This window comes from Triturus cristatus, chromosome 9, assembly GCF_964204655.1.
Source record: "Triturus cristatus chromosome 9, aTriCri1.1, whole genome shotgun sequence".
Taxonomy (NCBI): Eukaryota; Metazoa; Chordata; class Amphibia; order Caudata; family Salamandridae; genus Triturus; species Triturus cristatus.
The window spans coordinates 767,969,078-767,983,588 of record NC_140592.1 but is presented as its reverse complement, the minus strand read 5'-3'; the positions used below and the strand labels follow the sequence as shown (position 1 = coordinate 767,983,588).

At 45.5% G+C, this 14,511-nt stretch overlaps 1 protein-coding gene across 6 annotated transcripts in view; it reads left to right on the top strand.

The window, feature by feature from the left end:
• Positions 1-14,511, top strand: part of KIAA0586 (KIAA0586 ortholog) — a 622,715-nt gene that overhangs the window by 162,107 nt on the left and 446,097 nt on the right. For all 6 annotated transcript variants that reach the window (XR_014968769.1, XM_085626122.1, XM_085626120.1 and 3 more), the window contains exon 11: positions 12,695-12,921. Coding sequence is in view for 5 of the 6 variants with exons in the window: in XM_085626122.1 (XP_085482248.1) it covers positions 12,695-12,921 (227 nt within the window). In the remaining variant the exon portion in view is untranslated. The remainder of the gene's footprint in view (positions 1-12,694; positions 12,922-14,511) is intronic.

Below are 14,511 nucleotides of genomic sequence, written 5' to 3'. Positions count from 1 at the left end.
ATTAGTTCGCCCGATCCAGCCCACCCGCCGAACAGAGATAATGGCATTGGAAACTTCATTGTCTCCTGTGCAGGTCGAATTTGCCCAAGACTTATCCCTGGCTAGCAATTGGGGCGGATGTTCATGTTCACCTGACTTGAGTGGGGGAACATTTACCAAAATGGCTACAAAAGGGGCAGCCTCGGGAGGTAAGTTAATAAAAGGTTGACGAACAGGTTTGGGTGGACTAGGTAGGTTATGTTGGCCTATAGTAGCAGGAGCAGCAGGCTTATTTGTTACTCCTGTTATACAAGGGATATCTTTCGTGGTAGTTGCTGGTCCAGAGGGCAAGTTGGGTGCAGCCCTCCTGGCAACTGGGAAATCTTCCCTTAGTCTTTTAGTACCAAAGTTTGGTTGAGGACAATTGGTACCTAGGTCCGCCGGTGTATTACCTTTAAAAACGAAAGTGGCTGGGTCGGCTGTTTTATGGCATACATTCAGGCGTTCACATTTCCTTAGGATGCCATCGACGCACTGATGTAGGACGTCTATGATGTCTGAGGCTATTTTTGTAAGTGTGGGCTCTATCTTGTCAGTGATGACTTTTTCCACCATGTCTCTGATAGCCTTTTCAAGTGAACCCACTGTGCCCTTTCCTCCCTTGTAATTCTGCGTATTCCTTTTTTTATACTGTCTTTTTGCCTGCTTTGTGCTTGATGTTTTGCACGCATGGGCTGAGCTAGAAGGTTTGGGGATAGCCCCATTAGAGCCAGCAGTAGTAGGGTGGAGAGGTAACGCAGACACCTTAGGCGGGACAATAACAGTTTTTGGTTCAAGGGGTACAGGTGTAATACCAGATTGTGGATGGCTTGTACTCTCCTTGCTGTTCAGCGATGGTTCTAGCCCCAGTTTGCGTTCAGTTCTTGCAATTTCAGTAGTCAACTTCCCCACCTCCAAGGTCAAAAAAGAGAGAATGCTATTAGATTTCCTGGGGGCTTTATCCTTGGGTGTACCACCCACAGTGGGGGAGAGTAGCTTTCTCTTACCCATTTTAAGCCTGAGTCCTGGATCCTGGGCGTAAGGGGGGTGGCCCGTCCCGTCCCTCGTCGTCCCTAGACGGCCCGCCCTCTGCCCGGGCTCCGCCCGGCACCGTCCGCGCGCGTCCGCGACGCGGAGGAAGCTGTTCCCTTTTGTGCGCCTCCTGGCGCTTTCCCACAGGAAGAGGAAGCGGTGATGAAGCAGAGAAAGCTGGGAGCTGTAGTCCAGTCACAGCGTCAGGAACCCAGCGGCGCTGCGTGGTTGAGCCTGGCAGGTTGGTGCAGCGTGCAGCATGCAGTGTAGCGCTATGGCCCCTCCTGGAGCCGGTGTGCGCTAGCGGTGTCCCCCGCTCCTCTGTGGGAGCTGTTCCCTTTTGTGCGCCTCCTGGCGCTTTCCCACAGGAAGAGGAAGCGGTGATGAAGCAGAGCAAGCTGGGAGCTGTAGTCCAGTCACAGCGTCAGGAACCCAGCGGCGCTGCGTGGTTGAGCCTGGCAGGTTGGTGCAGCGTGCAGCATGCAGTGTAGCGCTATGGCCCCTCCTGGAGCCGGTGTGCGCTAGCGGTGTCCCCCTCCTTCTCGGTCGCTGTTACTTCAGACTGCGAACAATACAGTAGTAAGAAAAGCATGTAATAACAGACACAGTATGTATGCATGTGAGTCACATTTCTATCTTCCCTGAGCGTGGTATGGTATAGAGAATTGGCCACTTAGTCCGTCACACTCTTGGTATGCTTTATCCCTCCCCCCTAACAATATCACAATAGACGTTTCCTATAGCGGAAGCAACATACATCTGGACTTTCAATAGTCATAGCACGAGGAGACATACAGTACATCAATGCATGGCAGCTGTATTCCAGGGTGGAAGTGTGAGGCGAAGCGTTGTCGTGTGATGGGTGTAATGCAGGGGAAGGAAGTAAGGAGGACTTGCAGTATCCATCCCGTAAGCACCCCCCATGCACCGTCCTTTGGACCGCCCCTATTGTATGTTTGACGTCGGAGTGTCTGCCGGATTATCTCGCGGGTGCACGAGAAGATAACTTGTGAGAGGTCCCCATATGTCCCTAGGCCGTGAGGTGCGGGGTAGTAATTCTGCATAGTTGAATAGTTGCTCCTGGCAGTAAATTAAGTCATTGAGTCAGTCCTTGAACTTGGGCGCTCTTCCCCTGCCCCAGCGGCAGGCAACGCGGCGTTTAGCCATCAATAGTAAAATAGCACGATATCTGCTGTATGGTTTAGGGATAAGTTTAGTATAACCTAACAAGGCTATCAGTGGAGAGTGCTCAATATGGAGCGTTGTCATCTGATCTATGGCATCAAAGTCTTGTCCCCAATATTCATGCACCCCCGGACAGTCCCATGCCAAATGGAGAAAGTCAGCTCCCGGGGTTCCACGCCGATCCGAATCTTTCTACTTGTATTTGTATATTTTTAACTGACGTGTAATACAGGCGGTGAAGGAATTTAAAATGTGTGGTACGTAGTCTGCTGCCGGCAGATATTTTTTCAGTCTGTGAGCAGCAGTACGTCCAATGGTCATCTGACAGCTCATAACCAAGTTCTGAGTCCGAATGCGCACGCAATGGACAGGGAGGCTCCTCCTGTTGAGTATGTGTGGTGTGATATATTGTGAAAACTAGATGCCCTGGAGAAGTAGCTCGCAACATCAAGTGTAAGGGAGTGAGAACGAGGGGCTCCTGGGGGAACTCCGGAGTAATGGAGCGCATGCCCTGGCGAAGTCGTACATAGAGGAAGATATCCAGGGGAGAGGGATGGAGCCCATAAAATATCTGTTCGAACGTTCGAAACATCCCATTGTGGTAGAGATCTCCCCAAGTGGCGATTTTGGTCCATTCGAGAAGTTTACGGATTGCTGTCTCCTGAAGAAGTGGCATAGTGGGATGATACGATAGAGGTAGAGAGGGCAAATGTAGCATGGGGCATTGCAGCAGAGTGCAAATGCGATTCCAGGCATTTATTGTGCTTGTAATCGTGGTTGGTGCATTGACTCTTGAGCTGGTAGCGGCGCATAGCACTCCTTGGAGCGGTATGGGATCAGCTAACCAGTGCTCTGCCGCGACTTGCGGCATATACCGGGAGGATAGACCCAGTAATAGGCATAATGAGCCTGCGCGCTTGTATAGTACAGCTCGAAGTTCGGGATATCGAACCCTCCTTGTGAATATGGTCTGGTGAGTATATTCCATTGCAATCGCGGCTGCTTGCCCCCCCCACACCAGAGGAACCATTTCGGTCCGGAGTGTTTTTAAAAAATATCCTCCCGGATGGTATGGGATATTAATAAAAAGATATATTAGCTGTGGAAGTATTACCATCTTGATCAGGGAAGCCTGCCCTGCCAGAGAAAGTTGCAATGAAATCCAATGAGTGACACATCCAGAAATTCAGTCGAGCGTGGTGCCATAATTAAGGTGCATCAGTTCCCCACTATCCCTAGAGATGTGTATCCCTAAGTAACGCAGGTCGGTGTCGCACCATTCCAGTGGAAAATCCAGAGGAAATCGAGTGATCGCTGGAGTAAGGGGGAAAATACAGGATTTCCCCCAGTTGATGCGTGCTCCGGACAATTTCCCAAAGACTATGAATTCCCGTAAAATCGGGTTTAAGTTTTGTTGCGGATCTCTGATATATAGTGTAATGTCATCCGCATACAGAGATATGAGGATCTGACGCAAATTGCAACGAAGCACCTTGTCTTGATGATGTTGTCTCAATTTAGCCGCTTGTGGTTCAACTGCTAGGGCGAAAAGCAAGGGGGACCGTGGGCACCCCTGCCTAGTGCCTCTAGTGACATGAAAAGCATGAGATAAGTGACAATTTATGAGGACTTTGGCTGTCGGTAGGTGATATAGTCGCCTTATCCATGAAAGGAATAGAGGAGGAAAGCTCATTTGTTGCATCACCCCAAACACGTAATCCCATTCAATTGAATCAAACTGGTGGCATCCAAAAAAATGCAGCTAATGGCAACTCAGGGCCGACATTATGTAGGATTACGAAGAGGGTCTGTACGTTATGTGTAGTTGCTTTCCCAGGTACGAAACCTGACTGATTGGGGAGAACCAACTTTTCCATTAACAGGCTGAGCCGATTTGCTATGATCTTGACAATAATTTTAGTGTCGCAGTTAATGAGGGACAGAGCCTGTAAGAGTCACAGTGGATGGGAGATTTTCCGTGTTTGAGAAGGGAAGTGATGAGCGCCTCTCTCATGGATGGGGGGAGTTGGCCATATTCCAAGGAATCTTCATATACCTCTTTGAGAATTGGGGCCAGTTGGTCTATGTATGTTTTATAAAATTTGATAGGTATTCCATCCATGCCGGGGACTTTGCCGGATTGTGTGTTCATTAGTTCAAAAGGGGTGCACAGAAATTCTCTATGTGAGTCTCCTAGCCATCCCAGCGCCACATCCCCCAGGAATTCGTCAAGGTCAAGGGAATCACTCCTGGTGGAGGTGTATACTGAGGAGTAATGTTTAGTGATTGCATTGAGTATGTCAGTGGTGTCGCGATAAAGTACCTCACCAGGCCCAGCCAATTCCAAAACATAGTTAGAAAAGCGTGGCTTCCATATAGTTTCTGCCAATGCTTTCCCTGGACGCTCGCCCTCCCCAAAAGGTCGGGCCACCCAAAACGTGCCTCTGAATCTCGCCTCCCGATTTGCAGTATCTGTGTAATCTGAGAGTTTCTCAGGAAACTCTCATTGGGCGTTGTTGTCTGGTCCCGCAGAGAGTCGTGTCTCTAGTGCTTTGAGCTCACTCTCTAATTTCCACAGCGTGTTCTGTATATCCCGGAGCACCCCCAAGCTTTTCGAAATACAAAATCCCCGAATTGTAACTTTGAATGCTTCCCAAATAGTCTCCACACCATTCACTGAGCCCCTATTTCTTAGAAAGAAGTCTTGGATTTCGTCCCCCAAGTCGCTATGAAAGACAGTATCAAGTAATGCTAATGGCTGCAGTCTCCAGTTACAGCGGGGCGTGCCATATCCTGGAGAAACTAATGTGAGCTGTACCGGAGAGCGATCGGAGTATGTTCTTGCTAAATGTGTGATGTTGGTTATGGCAGGACCTAGTCCACGTGAAAGTAGACAATAATCCAATCGCGCACATGACGCAGCCTGTGCAGTAAAGTGTGTGCCCTCCATTTTATGGGGATGCATATGTCGCCAGGTGTGAGGTAAGTTGTTGGCGGATATATTCCGTAGGACTTTGCGTGATCTGTAGGAAGAAGCGCTACATTAAACCCCCCCCCCCCCTCCAAATTATGTGGGTAGAACCTATATCCACTATCTTACCCCAGAGTGTAGTGAAGAAATCAGGGGCGTCAACATTGGGGCCATAGCAGCATGCTAATGTAACTGAGTCTGTTCCCAACCGACCCCATGCAAGACAATATCGCCCGTGTTGATCCCAAGAGGTACCTGCCAGTGCAAAGGGTGTTCGCTTTTTGATAATTATTGCCGTCCCTCTGGCATATGATGAGTAGGATGAGAGTATCTTGCGGTCAGCCAATTTCGACGCAAATTGTTGTTGTGTTGAGGTTTGAGATGGGTTTCTTGTAACATGGCTATGTGGATCTGATGCCGGTTAAATATGCAAGTATCTGGCGGCGTTTTCGTGGGTCCCCTAACCCCATAACATTCCACGTAAGGATCCGCAATTTCTCGAGAGTTGTCGAGTCAGCCATAGGCCCAGGTGATACGTGGCAGATGGTCCCGTGGCCTCAAAACACACGCGATAATAAGAGTGTAACCACATTTCTGTCTAACATGTTGTGTCGTGGCTATATTAGATACTTGAAAAAACAAACCCCTACCCTCCCCCACCCCCCCCACTGAAGCATCCCAATCATGCCAGAACTACATTCCCCTCCCCCCTCCTGAACTCCCAAAACATCAATGATAGGCTGCGTATACTATGCAGCAAAGGTCAATGGGGGAGCGCCCCTTGGGGGGGGGGGGGGAACCCCTAGGTGTATGCACGGTGAATCCTCGCCCTTAGAGGTACAAATAGGTGGTGCTGGCGATCTCAGAGGGTGCTCGGTGCCAATGTTATTTAAACCCAGTATGTCACTTAGCTGGTCTGCGACACCTGGTGTCGAATGCGCGAGAGAGTGCGTTGAACAATGTTCTCAGGGCGGTGCACCCGGGTGGCTCTCCAGGCCTTGCAATAAGTAGTCGCCATCTGTTCAGTGCAGATCTTTCTCTGTAGTTGGTGATGTGGATCTCGATGACCTGCCCGGCGAGGCGGAAGGTATGTTGATGCGCTTGAGGCGTTTCAAGAATTCGTCCACTTGTTGCGGCTTGGTGAAGAAGGTCTGCTTCCCTTGATGAGTGACTCTGAGGCATGCTGGATATAGAAGCGCATAATCAATTTGGGCCTGTCGCAGTTTTTGTTTGGCGGGTATGAACTTGCGCCGCTCCTCCTGCACCGTGGCCGTGAAATCAGGGTATATGGTAAACGTGGTGCCTTCAAAGTTCAATTGTTTTTCGGGCCATCCTAAGTGCCACATCCCGGTCTCTATAATTCAAGAGCCGAGCGATGATGGGACGTGGCATGCTTCCAGGTGGTGGGCAAGGCCCCAATGATCGGTGCGCTCGTTCGACTATGAATTGGGATGAGAATGATTCTGCGCCAATGGTTGCCAGCAACAGTCTCACGATATAGTCTTCCATTTTCCCGGTGTTGGTGCTTTCCAGGATGCCAAGAACGCGAATGGTATTGCATCTGCTTCTCGCCTCCAAATCCTTGTTTTTTGTTGCTAACAGTTTCAGGAGCTTATCCTTTTGCGCCACATTTGTTTGAAGTTGGGAAGTAGTGTCTTCCGCATCGGAGATAAGGCGCTCCATGTCTATGATGTGCTCTTCGTGACCATTCAGTCTGTGGACTATGGCATCCATCCGGGTTGTCATTGCATCCATTTTCTCTGCTATGGCGGATAGTCCTTGTCTGACCTCCAGAAGGATACCTTTCATATCCTCATTTAGTTCAGTGGGGGAGACTTCTGCAGGTTCGCCTGCAGATGCGCAGTGTTCCTCCTGGTGCAGCCGAGTACTTTTCTTGGTTTCAAAGTTCAGTCGGGCTGCCTTGTGTTCGGCTTCCCCATGGCTGGTATGATAGTGTGACGTCGTTGACAGTTCTCAGCAAGCTTATAGCGCTCGTCTCTACCCCCTCACCGTTGTATAGTTACTTTGACCCTCGGCCGGCCCCAGCAGCGAAGGCCCACAGCAGCGTCTGATGTCTCCCCTGTCTTAGTGCTAGCCAGTCATGCCCAGTGCTGTCAAGTATGGATCTCTTCTGTTCGCCACCCTTCCCAATTCATGTCGTGGGAGTTTGCAGCCGGAATGCAGCAGCTACTTGCCGGAGAGATGCTGGGACTGCTGATGCAAGAGCTATTTTGTGGCAGTGCAGGCCTACAAGAAGCAGAATAATGTCATTGCCGCTTGCAGTGCCGCGACGGCGTTAGGGTCCGCCTTTATTGCTGCTGATGGTGCCTATATTATATTAGAGTGGCCGATCGATTACCGGTAAGCCTTTGCTTGTTGCCAGGAGATTTAATTATGCGCTTGACAGCTAGCAGTGGGGGCCGCGCGGCGCAGTCTCACCTCTATTTGTCGCTCGCCGCTTTCTCAATTTTCCTCCGGTGTGGCCAAGTCACCACCTGGGCGCCTCAGACCTTGTGTAGTCTCACTCGCCGATCAGTGGCTCCAGGCCAGGCAGACAATTTCAGCGGTGTCAGCAGGACGCGGACACAGCATCAACACGGAGCGCTCCACACGCTCCAAATTCACAGCAGAATCGCAGCAGGCAACTGTCACCTTATGGTGCCAGTTATCATTTCATTAGGTTTATCTGGGCAGGATTAATAAGCAGGTTTTAGTGCCGAACTGCAGGAGCCTCACACCAGTGCGGTCATCTTGCTTGTGCGCCACCTAGTGCCCCCCTACTTATGAGTACCTTGTATCGTGGTATACCATAGGGCTGGTAAGTTAAATGCTACCATTGTGCCTGTAACCCTTATAGTGCCACCCACTTAAGTAGCACCTTAAAACATGTCCCAGGCCTGCCACTGCAGCTTGATTGCAATTTTAAGCTGCCATGTCGATTACAACACCCTTGTCAAGTCTTAAACTTATCTTGTAAGTCCTAGTTAGCCCACCGGGCAGGGTGCTGTGTAATTAAAAGGTTGGATATGTACTTTAAAGTTTTACATGTCCTGGTTGTAAAATTTGTTTTTCACTACTGCAAAGCCTGCCCCTCCAAATGTTTAACGTTAAGACTTCTTTATTACCTTTAATAAGCTGTAATTTCCATGTTTAGTATCTATGGGATTATAATGATAAATCCTCTTTAATGTTGAAGTAGGATTTTTAATTACAATTTGGAAAATACCACTTTTATAAAGTTTGCATTTTTCTGACCTTAGCCCTTTGTGCCTGCAGTCTGTCTTGGGTCAAATGACTGGGTGTCGGTGACAGACTTTGTAAATTCCTCTCGACAGTCACACAATAGAGGGATTAAGTGTGCCTTATTGGGCCATCTGATGGCAGGATGGGGGTGGCGAAGCAGAGTACAGATCCACTTGCATCTAAATAGGGTGTACTCTGCCTTCACACAAAAAGCCTAAGCAACCGCATTGTCACTGAAGCCATCTGGAGCCAGAGCAGGGGAGTCAGGAAATTCCATGCACTTAAAAGAACCTTTCTAGAAGCTTCTCCCACCTTCCAGAAAAAAATGGCAACAGGCTTTAAAAATAGGACCTTCAGACCCACTCTTCAGCTCACTATTGGACCTGTGGCAGGACTCTCAGAGGAATGCCTGCTGCTGGGACCTTCTGTGCACTCTGCAAGACTGCTGCTGTACCTGGAAGGACTGCTTTTCTGTCTGGAGCCTGCCTTGATCCCTCAAAGATATACCTGCTGTTGATCCCTGCATCTTCACTTGTTCCCAGGACTACCAGTGTGACTTCAAGGGCTGGTTTGCTGGCCCCCTGTTCAGAACCACGGTGATGCAAAAGACTCCCACCATCTTCAAACCGCACCTAAACTCACCCTGAGTCAGTCCTGAACCCCCAAGAAGTGTCCCACCTGTCTTGGGCCCATGGGTCTCATGTTAAATGTCCCAGATGGCCAAATCCCAAAATTGAGGACTTCGAAAAATGTTGACCCAAAATTGCCCTGAGAACCAGGAGGAGACTGGGACCATCCTGCTATCCTATCCTTCCAAGGTGCATAACTGGTCAGAATGACTTCGCAGCTTCACCCGCTATGCTCTTCTCTGCAGCAGCAAATCCTTTTCAGCGGTCCTACGCCAGAGGGTATTTGACCTTGTGGAACTGTCTTCAGCTCCAGCCCTCTCCCTCATCCTGCAGGAGTTTTTCGACTTTCATTTCGGGGACTAAACCTGAACATAGAAATCTTTGTTGTGGCTTTGAACCAAGGCCATCCAACGATGACGCTCCCTCCTCAGACACCTCCTGCAGCCCTGGCCCACAGAACTTTACCTTCTCAGACACTTTTTTTTAGAATTTCTTCTAAGTCTGTAGGTAAGCGCTGACCGGGACTTATCCACTTCTTGTATCCAAACCGCTGTCCATCGTGGCCGACATATTGTCCAGTTTTGACCCGGTCTCGAGCGACTAGATGTCCTCGGTTGGCGATTTTGATCTTTTAGGAGCTAGTTGTTATAAAAACTTTAAAATTTAATAATTCCGGTTCTACTGATTAGATTTTTGTTGTTTTGGTTTCAAATAATTTATAAAAATTTACTGTATTAGTCTAAATTAGTTTGGGATTTTTCTGATGTTTTTACTGTATTACTGTTTGTGTGCTGCAGAAATACTTTACACATTGCCTCTAAGTTAAGCCTTTCTGCTTTTTGTGCCAAACTACCCTGAGTTAAGCTCAGGTTAATTTAGTCACTTTCTGTGGTTCACCCACCCTGCATGGGACTGTAGCTGCTAGCAATCAACCATCAACCAAATTTATTACACTAAAATATAAATGCAAATGTATACATATAGTCACTATCACTGCATAGGAGATTTGAGTGAACTATGGACTAGTTAACTCATGAAACAGTCAATTAAAATGTATAGTGAAGTTTTGAATCTTGTGTGATAAGGATAACATAAACATGATCATTTGAAAAATAGATTTGAATCTGTAATGAAATATATGAAAAATTGTATCTGAAATTAACATTTAACTTTGAAATACTTAACAATCTCATGCAGTACCCATTAGTAATAACATTCATTTAGCTGAGAAAATGGTTCAACTATTAAAACCCTGGAAGCAGCGCTGACAAATATTTGTGGCAAAACCCTCAAGAACTTGATAGCGTGCCAGGATCTACAACACCCCTCATTGATCCTGTGCTATTTCATAATTGACCAAAAATCATGTGCCAAAAAAAACAGGATTAAAGTTGCTCCTGTTTTTTGTGTGGATGTTACCAACCCCATTAATCGGTAAGCCTGTCAGCTGGCTACTCATGGTGTCAGGGTCCAAGGAGATTAAAGATTATGCCAGGCAATTACAGATCAGCAGGGTTCCCTCCTGATTTGTACACAAAAAATGGTTTTAATCCTCAAACCCTATTCCTATCATGAGTTAGTAGTAGCTATGTTTTATCCATTAATTTAGCCTCATTTTTATTAACTTCAAAGGATTTTATCATATTTCAATAAATAATAACAAAATAAACCATATAAATATATTGTGGCTACATATTCAATCACATGATATCAGTGTTGTTTTTTCAAGGACATCTGTATATTTTTTAAAGAGACGTATATCCGTCCATGTGTACAATAATTAGATGTAAATTTCATGCAATCAGATCTGTGCAAGCCTCAATAGTTTTCTATAGGCATGAAGATATCATAGATATAAACTGGGTGGCTATGTGGCAACCCCGCACACTGTTAATGATAATATACCCTTAATACTTTCTTTCTAATTAGTACTACATTTGTCAGCAAGGCTTGTACAACCTGTTTGCCTAGTGCCACCTGCCTGATGCAGCCCTCACTTCCAATTCTAAATTGCTGTTGACTCTACCAACAAAGTTAAGAATGGGAGAGTCAATGTTACGAAAGAAACAGGTGTAGTCTTTAAAATGGAGATAATGCTGTAGAGCTCAGATGTCTGAGGCCTCTGTTCTGTATAATTTAAACTTGACACTGTTTTCTGAGTCCTGAGTTCATGATATCTCAGAAACGCCCAATCAACCTCTCTTCAATATATCATTCTCCCCAGGAAAACTGAGGTGCACGTGTTCTGAGCCTCGCAAATCTTTATATGATGTGGGTTAGATCTGCAGTCTGAGATCTGTTGCTTCTCCAACAGCTCCTGTCCTTCCCCAAGGGATGATCTTCCTAAATTGCAACATGATACTTGTCATATTGGTTGAAGTGTATTTTACCTCATTGAACTCTCTGTGCCTCCCCATATTCTTCCTCAGACCCCGAGGGCAAAATGCCTTCTCCAGCAGGCCTCCCACAGCACATCACAAATAGCTGCGCCTTTGCCAATTGTTGTTTTATTTGACAAACTGAGCCACACAAATTTGAAGGCTTAATTGCCATTTTCATCTTCTGCATGGTCTACCGTCTATGACTTTATTTTCATTTACCTTTTTACATCTATTGTTCTTTCTCTATCCAATATTGATGTATTATTCTCCAAGCATCTGTGCTTATTGGGTTTTGTGAGGCTCATACAACTTTGCATCACACCGTGCTGAAATATATAGCAAATTCTCCAATTCAACTTAATACCAATACATTTCTTCTGTCTCATTAATGTTATATTACTATGCAATTACCAATGTTTTAACTTCTTGACCACAGATGGTCTCCCGTTTAGGCTTTTCCTCCCACATTTAGCATATCAGTAAGTTATCTCTTCATTATTCTCACCAACTCTCCATTCAGGCAGAGCCTTTAGTTGGATCTAAACTTGAATCTTGAATTCTCCATTTATTTATATAAAAGCTTCTCATGATCCACTTTTGAGGCCACTGGTGCATCACCAATGTCGCTTGTGATCATGCTACTTAACAGTTCCTTCCTGTAGCCCTTGATCAAAGTGTAGCAGTGGTGTCTCCCACTGTAAACATTGTTGTGCCACTTTTAGTTTCTTACCCATCTGGTCATCTGTTTTTGTATTAAATCTTGTCTTTGTAATTTTTATGCTTTTACCTCCCTCTTTTTTCCTCCACTGGTCTTAGGTTCTTTAACATTGAGCACCGTATACCACTTTTTATTTCTACTTTTCTCATAGTTTGTTTACAAATTCTACTACTGTTTTTGACCACTGTTTGGAAGGTGACACTCGCGTGGGATGCTATTGATTGCAAATAAAACATATTATAGAAGCAAACTCTGCCAGTGATAATTTGAAAAGAGTAAAACTTGCTGATGGTAAAGGAGGGGTTGGAGTGGGTAAGCATTGAAGAATATGGATGGGTGGCAAAAGCAAGTTTTGTAATTTCTTTAATGTAGAGTGAAATTTATAACATAGGTCAGATGGCCTATCCTAATAATACTGAAGCTGGAACAAAATGTACTGAAGATATGTTTAAATGACAACCTTAGTGTTTGTGCACTATTAGATTTTACAGAGGATACTTTTTCTTTTACATTTTAGACCAAAGATACCCTTCATCGGACCATGGTCCCTGACCAGCATTATTTTGGTCAGTCATCCCTCTTGCAAATGAGTAAAGCTCCAAAGTCGATGTTTGAGGATGCAGAACGGATTCTGCGAGAAGTGAAAAATGATAAAAAGGTCCTTGAAGACAATCTAGAAGCGATTATCCGTGCAAAAGATGGAACTGCAGTATACTCACTCATCAGTGCTTTGACCACAAATGGGTAAGCCTTTGCTTTTTGCAGACAGTACCAAATGCCGAGATTGACAAACAATCTAAAATCACCACCTTGCCAAGTAAATTTACTTTCAGGTCACTCTCTAATTGTTACTAAAATACTGGAAATGCTAAATTGCCAACAGTTTGATGGTAATGTACACTGTTTCTCTACATAATCCCATCATTTTGTAAGCAACTAATATATTTTTAGAGCCTGCTTTGTATCGGATCGAGTTCTAATGCAGGTTTTGTGCCAATGAATATTTTGTCTCAAACCTTTTCCCACAGGTTTAGCTTGTTTTTCCACATTGAAAGCGGATCAAAGAAAAGCGATTCAGTCACTCTTGGATAAATCGGTTTCAGTAATTTGTGGGAAATGATCACTATCAGACTTTCTACACTTACATTCATAATTCGGTGTTTACAAATGGTTTAAGCTTCAGTGGTCATGGATAAGGTTACATACCTGTTATGGTTTGTCAGCAGGACATCTGGTTGATGACCATTCTTTACGAGTATCTGGTTTCCTAATAGATCCTAGACAACCATTCTATCATTCAGAGTTAATCCTATCTAAATTCGTGTAATACCCAGTTATGAGGGTCGGTATGCAGATATTCTCAAGAGAGTCCAGCAGTTTGCCTCTTTATTACTGACTATCTGATTTGGATGATGCTACAAGCAGTGACAATATAAACCTGAAGTTAGGCGTGTGCAGAAATGTTTATAGCTCTCAATATTTGAAGTTAGACCTGTTTTTACCTGCTTCCAGTATTTATGAACATTAAAACTATGGCACAGTTAAAGTCATTTGGCCTGAGTTGGTGCTAGGTCAGACTCTAAGATTAGCCCAGGGTTGAGGGCAGTATTGGTCAAGTGCTGGGATGAGCTGCATTATCCCTGGGTCTTGGCTGGAAAGGCATTTGGGTTTGATTTAGTGTTGGACTTGCATGGGTCTGGCTGGGCTGGTCTATGTTCTCTTCTGTTCGCTGGGCTTATATGTAAAACCATATTGGGCTGGATAGTCCGCTGGGCTGTGGTGGCTCTGTTTGATTCGATCTCTGGACTGGCTATGGACTGCAGTGGTTTGGGCTCAGCACTCTACTAGCCTCTGAGTTTAGATGGTTGCTGATTGGACCAGGATGGGTATCAAACTGCGTTCAGGGATGGTATTTCGGCCCAGCTGGAATGTGGACAAGGCAGTGCATTATAGACAAACCATTATCAATGTTTTTCTTCAATCACATTCAATAAATCACATTCAAAACCAGAAATCTACTAATATATCATAGTGGAGTATGTAAAGGACACCGGTTTCATTCCTTGATTACCTACTCAGTATTTCATATTTCCAACATCAACTAACTTAGGAATTTGGGAACAATAACTCTTACTGAAGCACCAAGAAGATATTTATCTTGTGGGCAGCCTTGCATAAATAGTCATAGTAAATATTATTAATACAGTAAGTAAAATGATCTTTATGAATGCTCAGGAGTCGAGTCCAACAAAACAATGGAGCTAATCAAACCAATTTGTCTACAAACATCTATTTGCTGTCCTTGACAATAATAATGAGAATCCGATTTAGGCC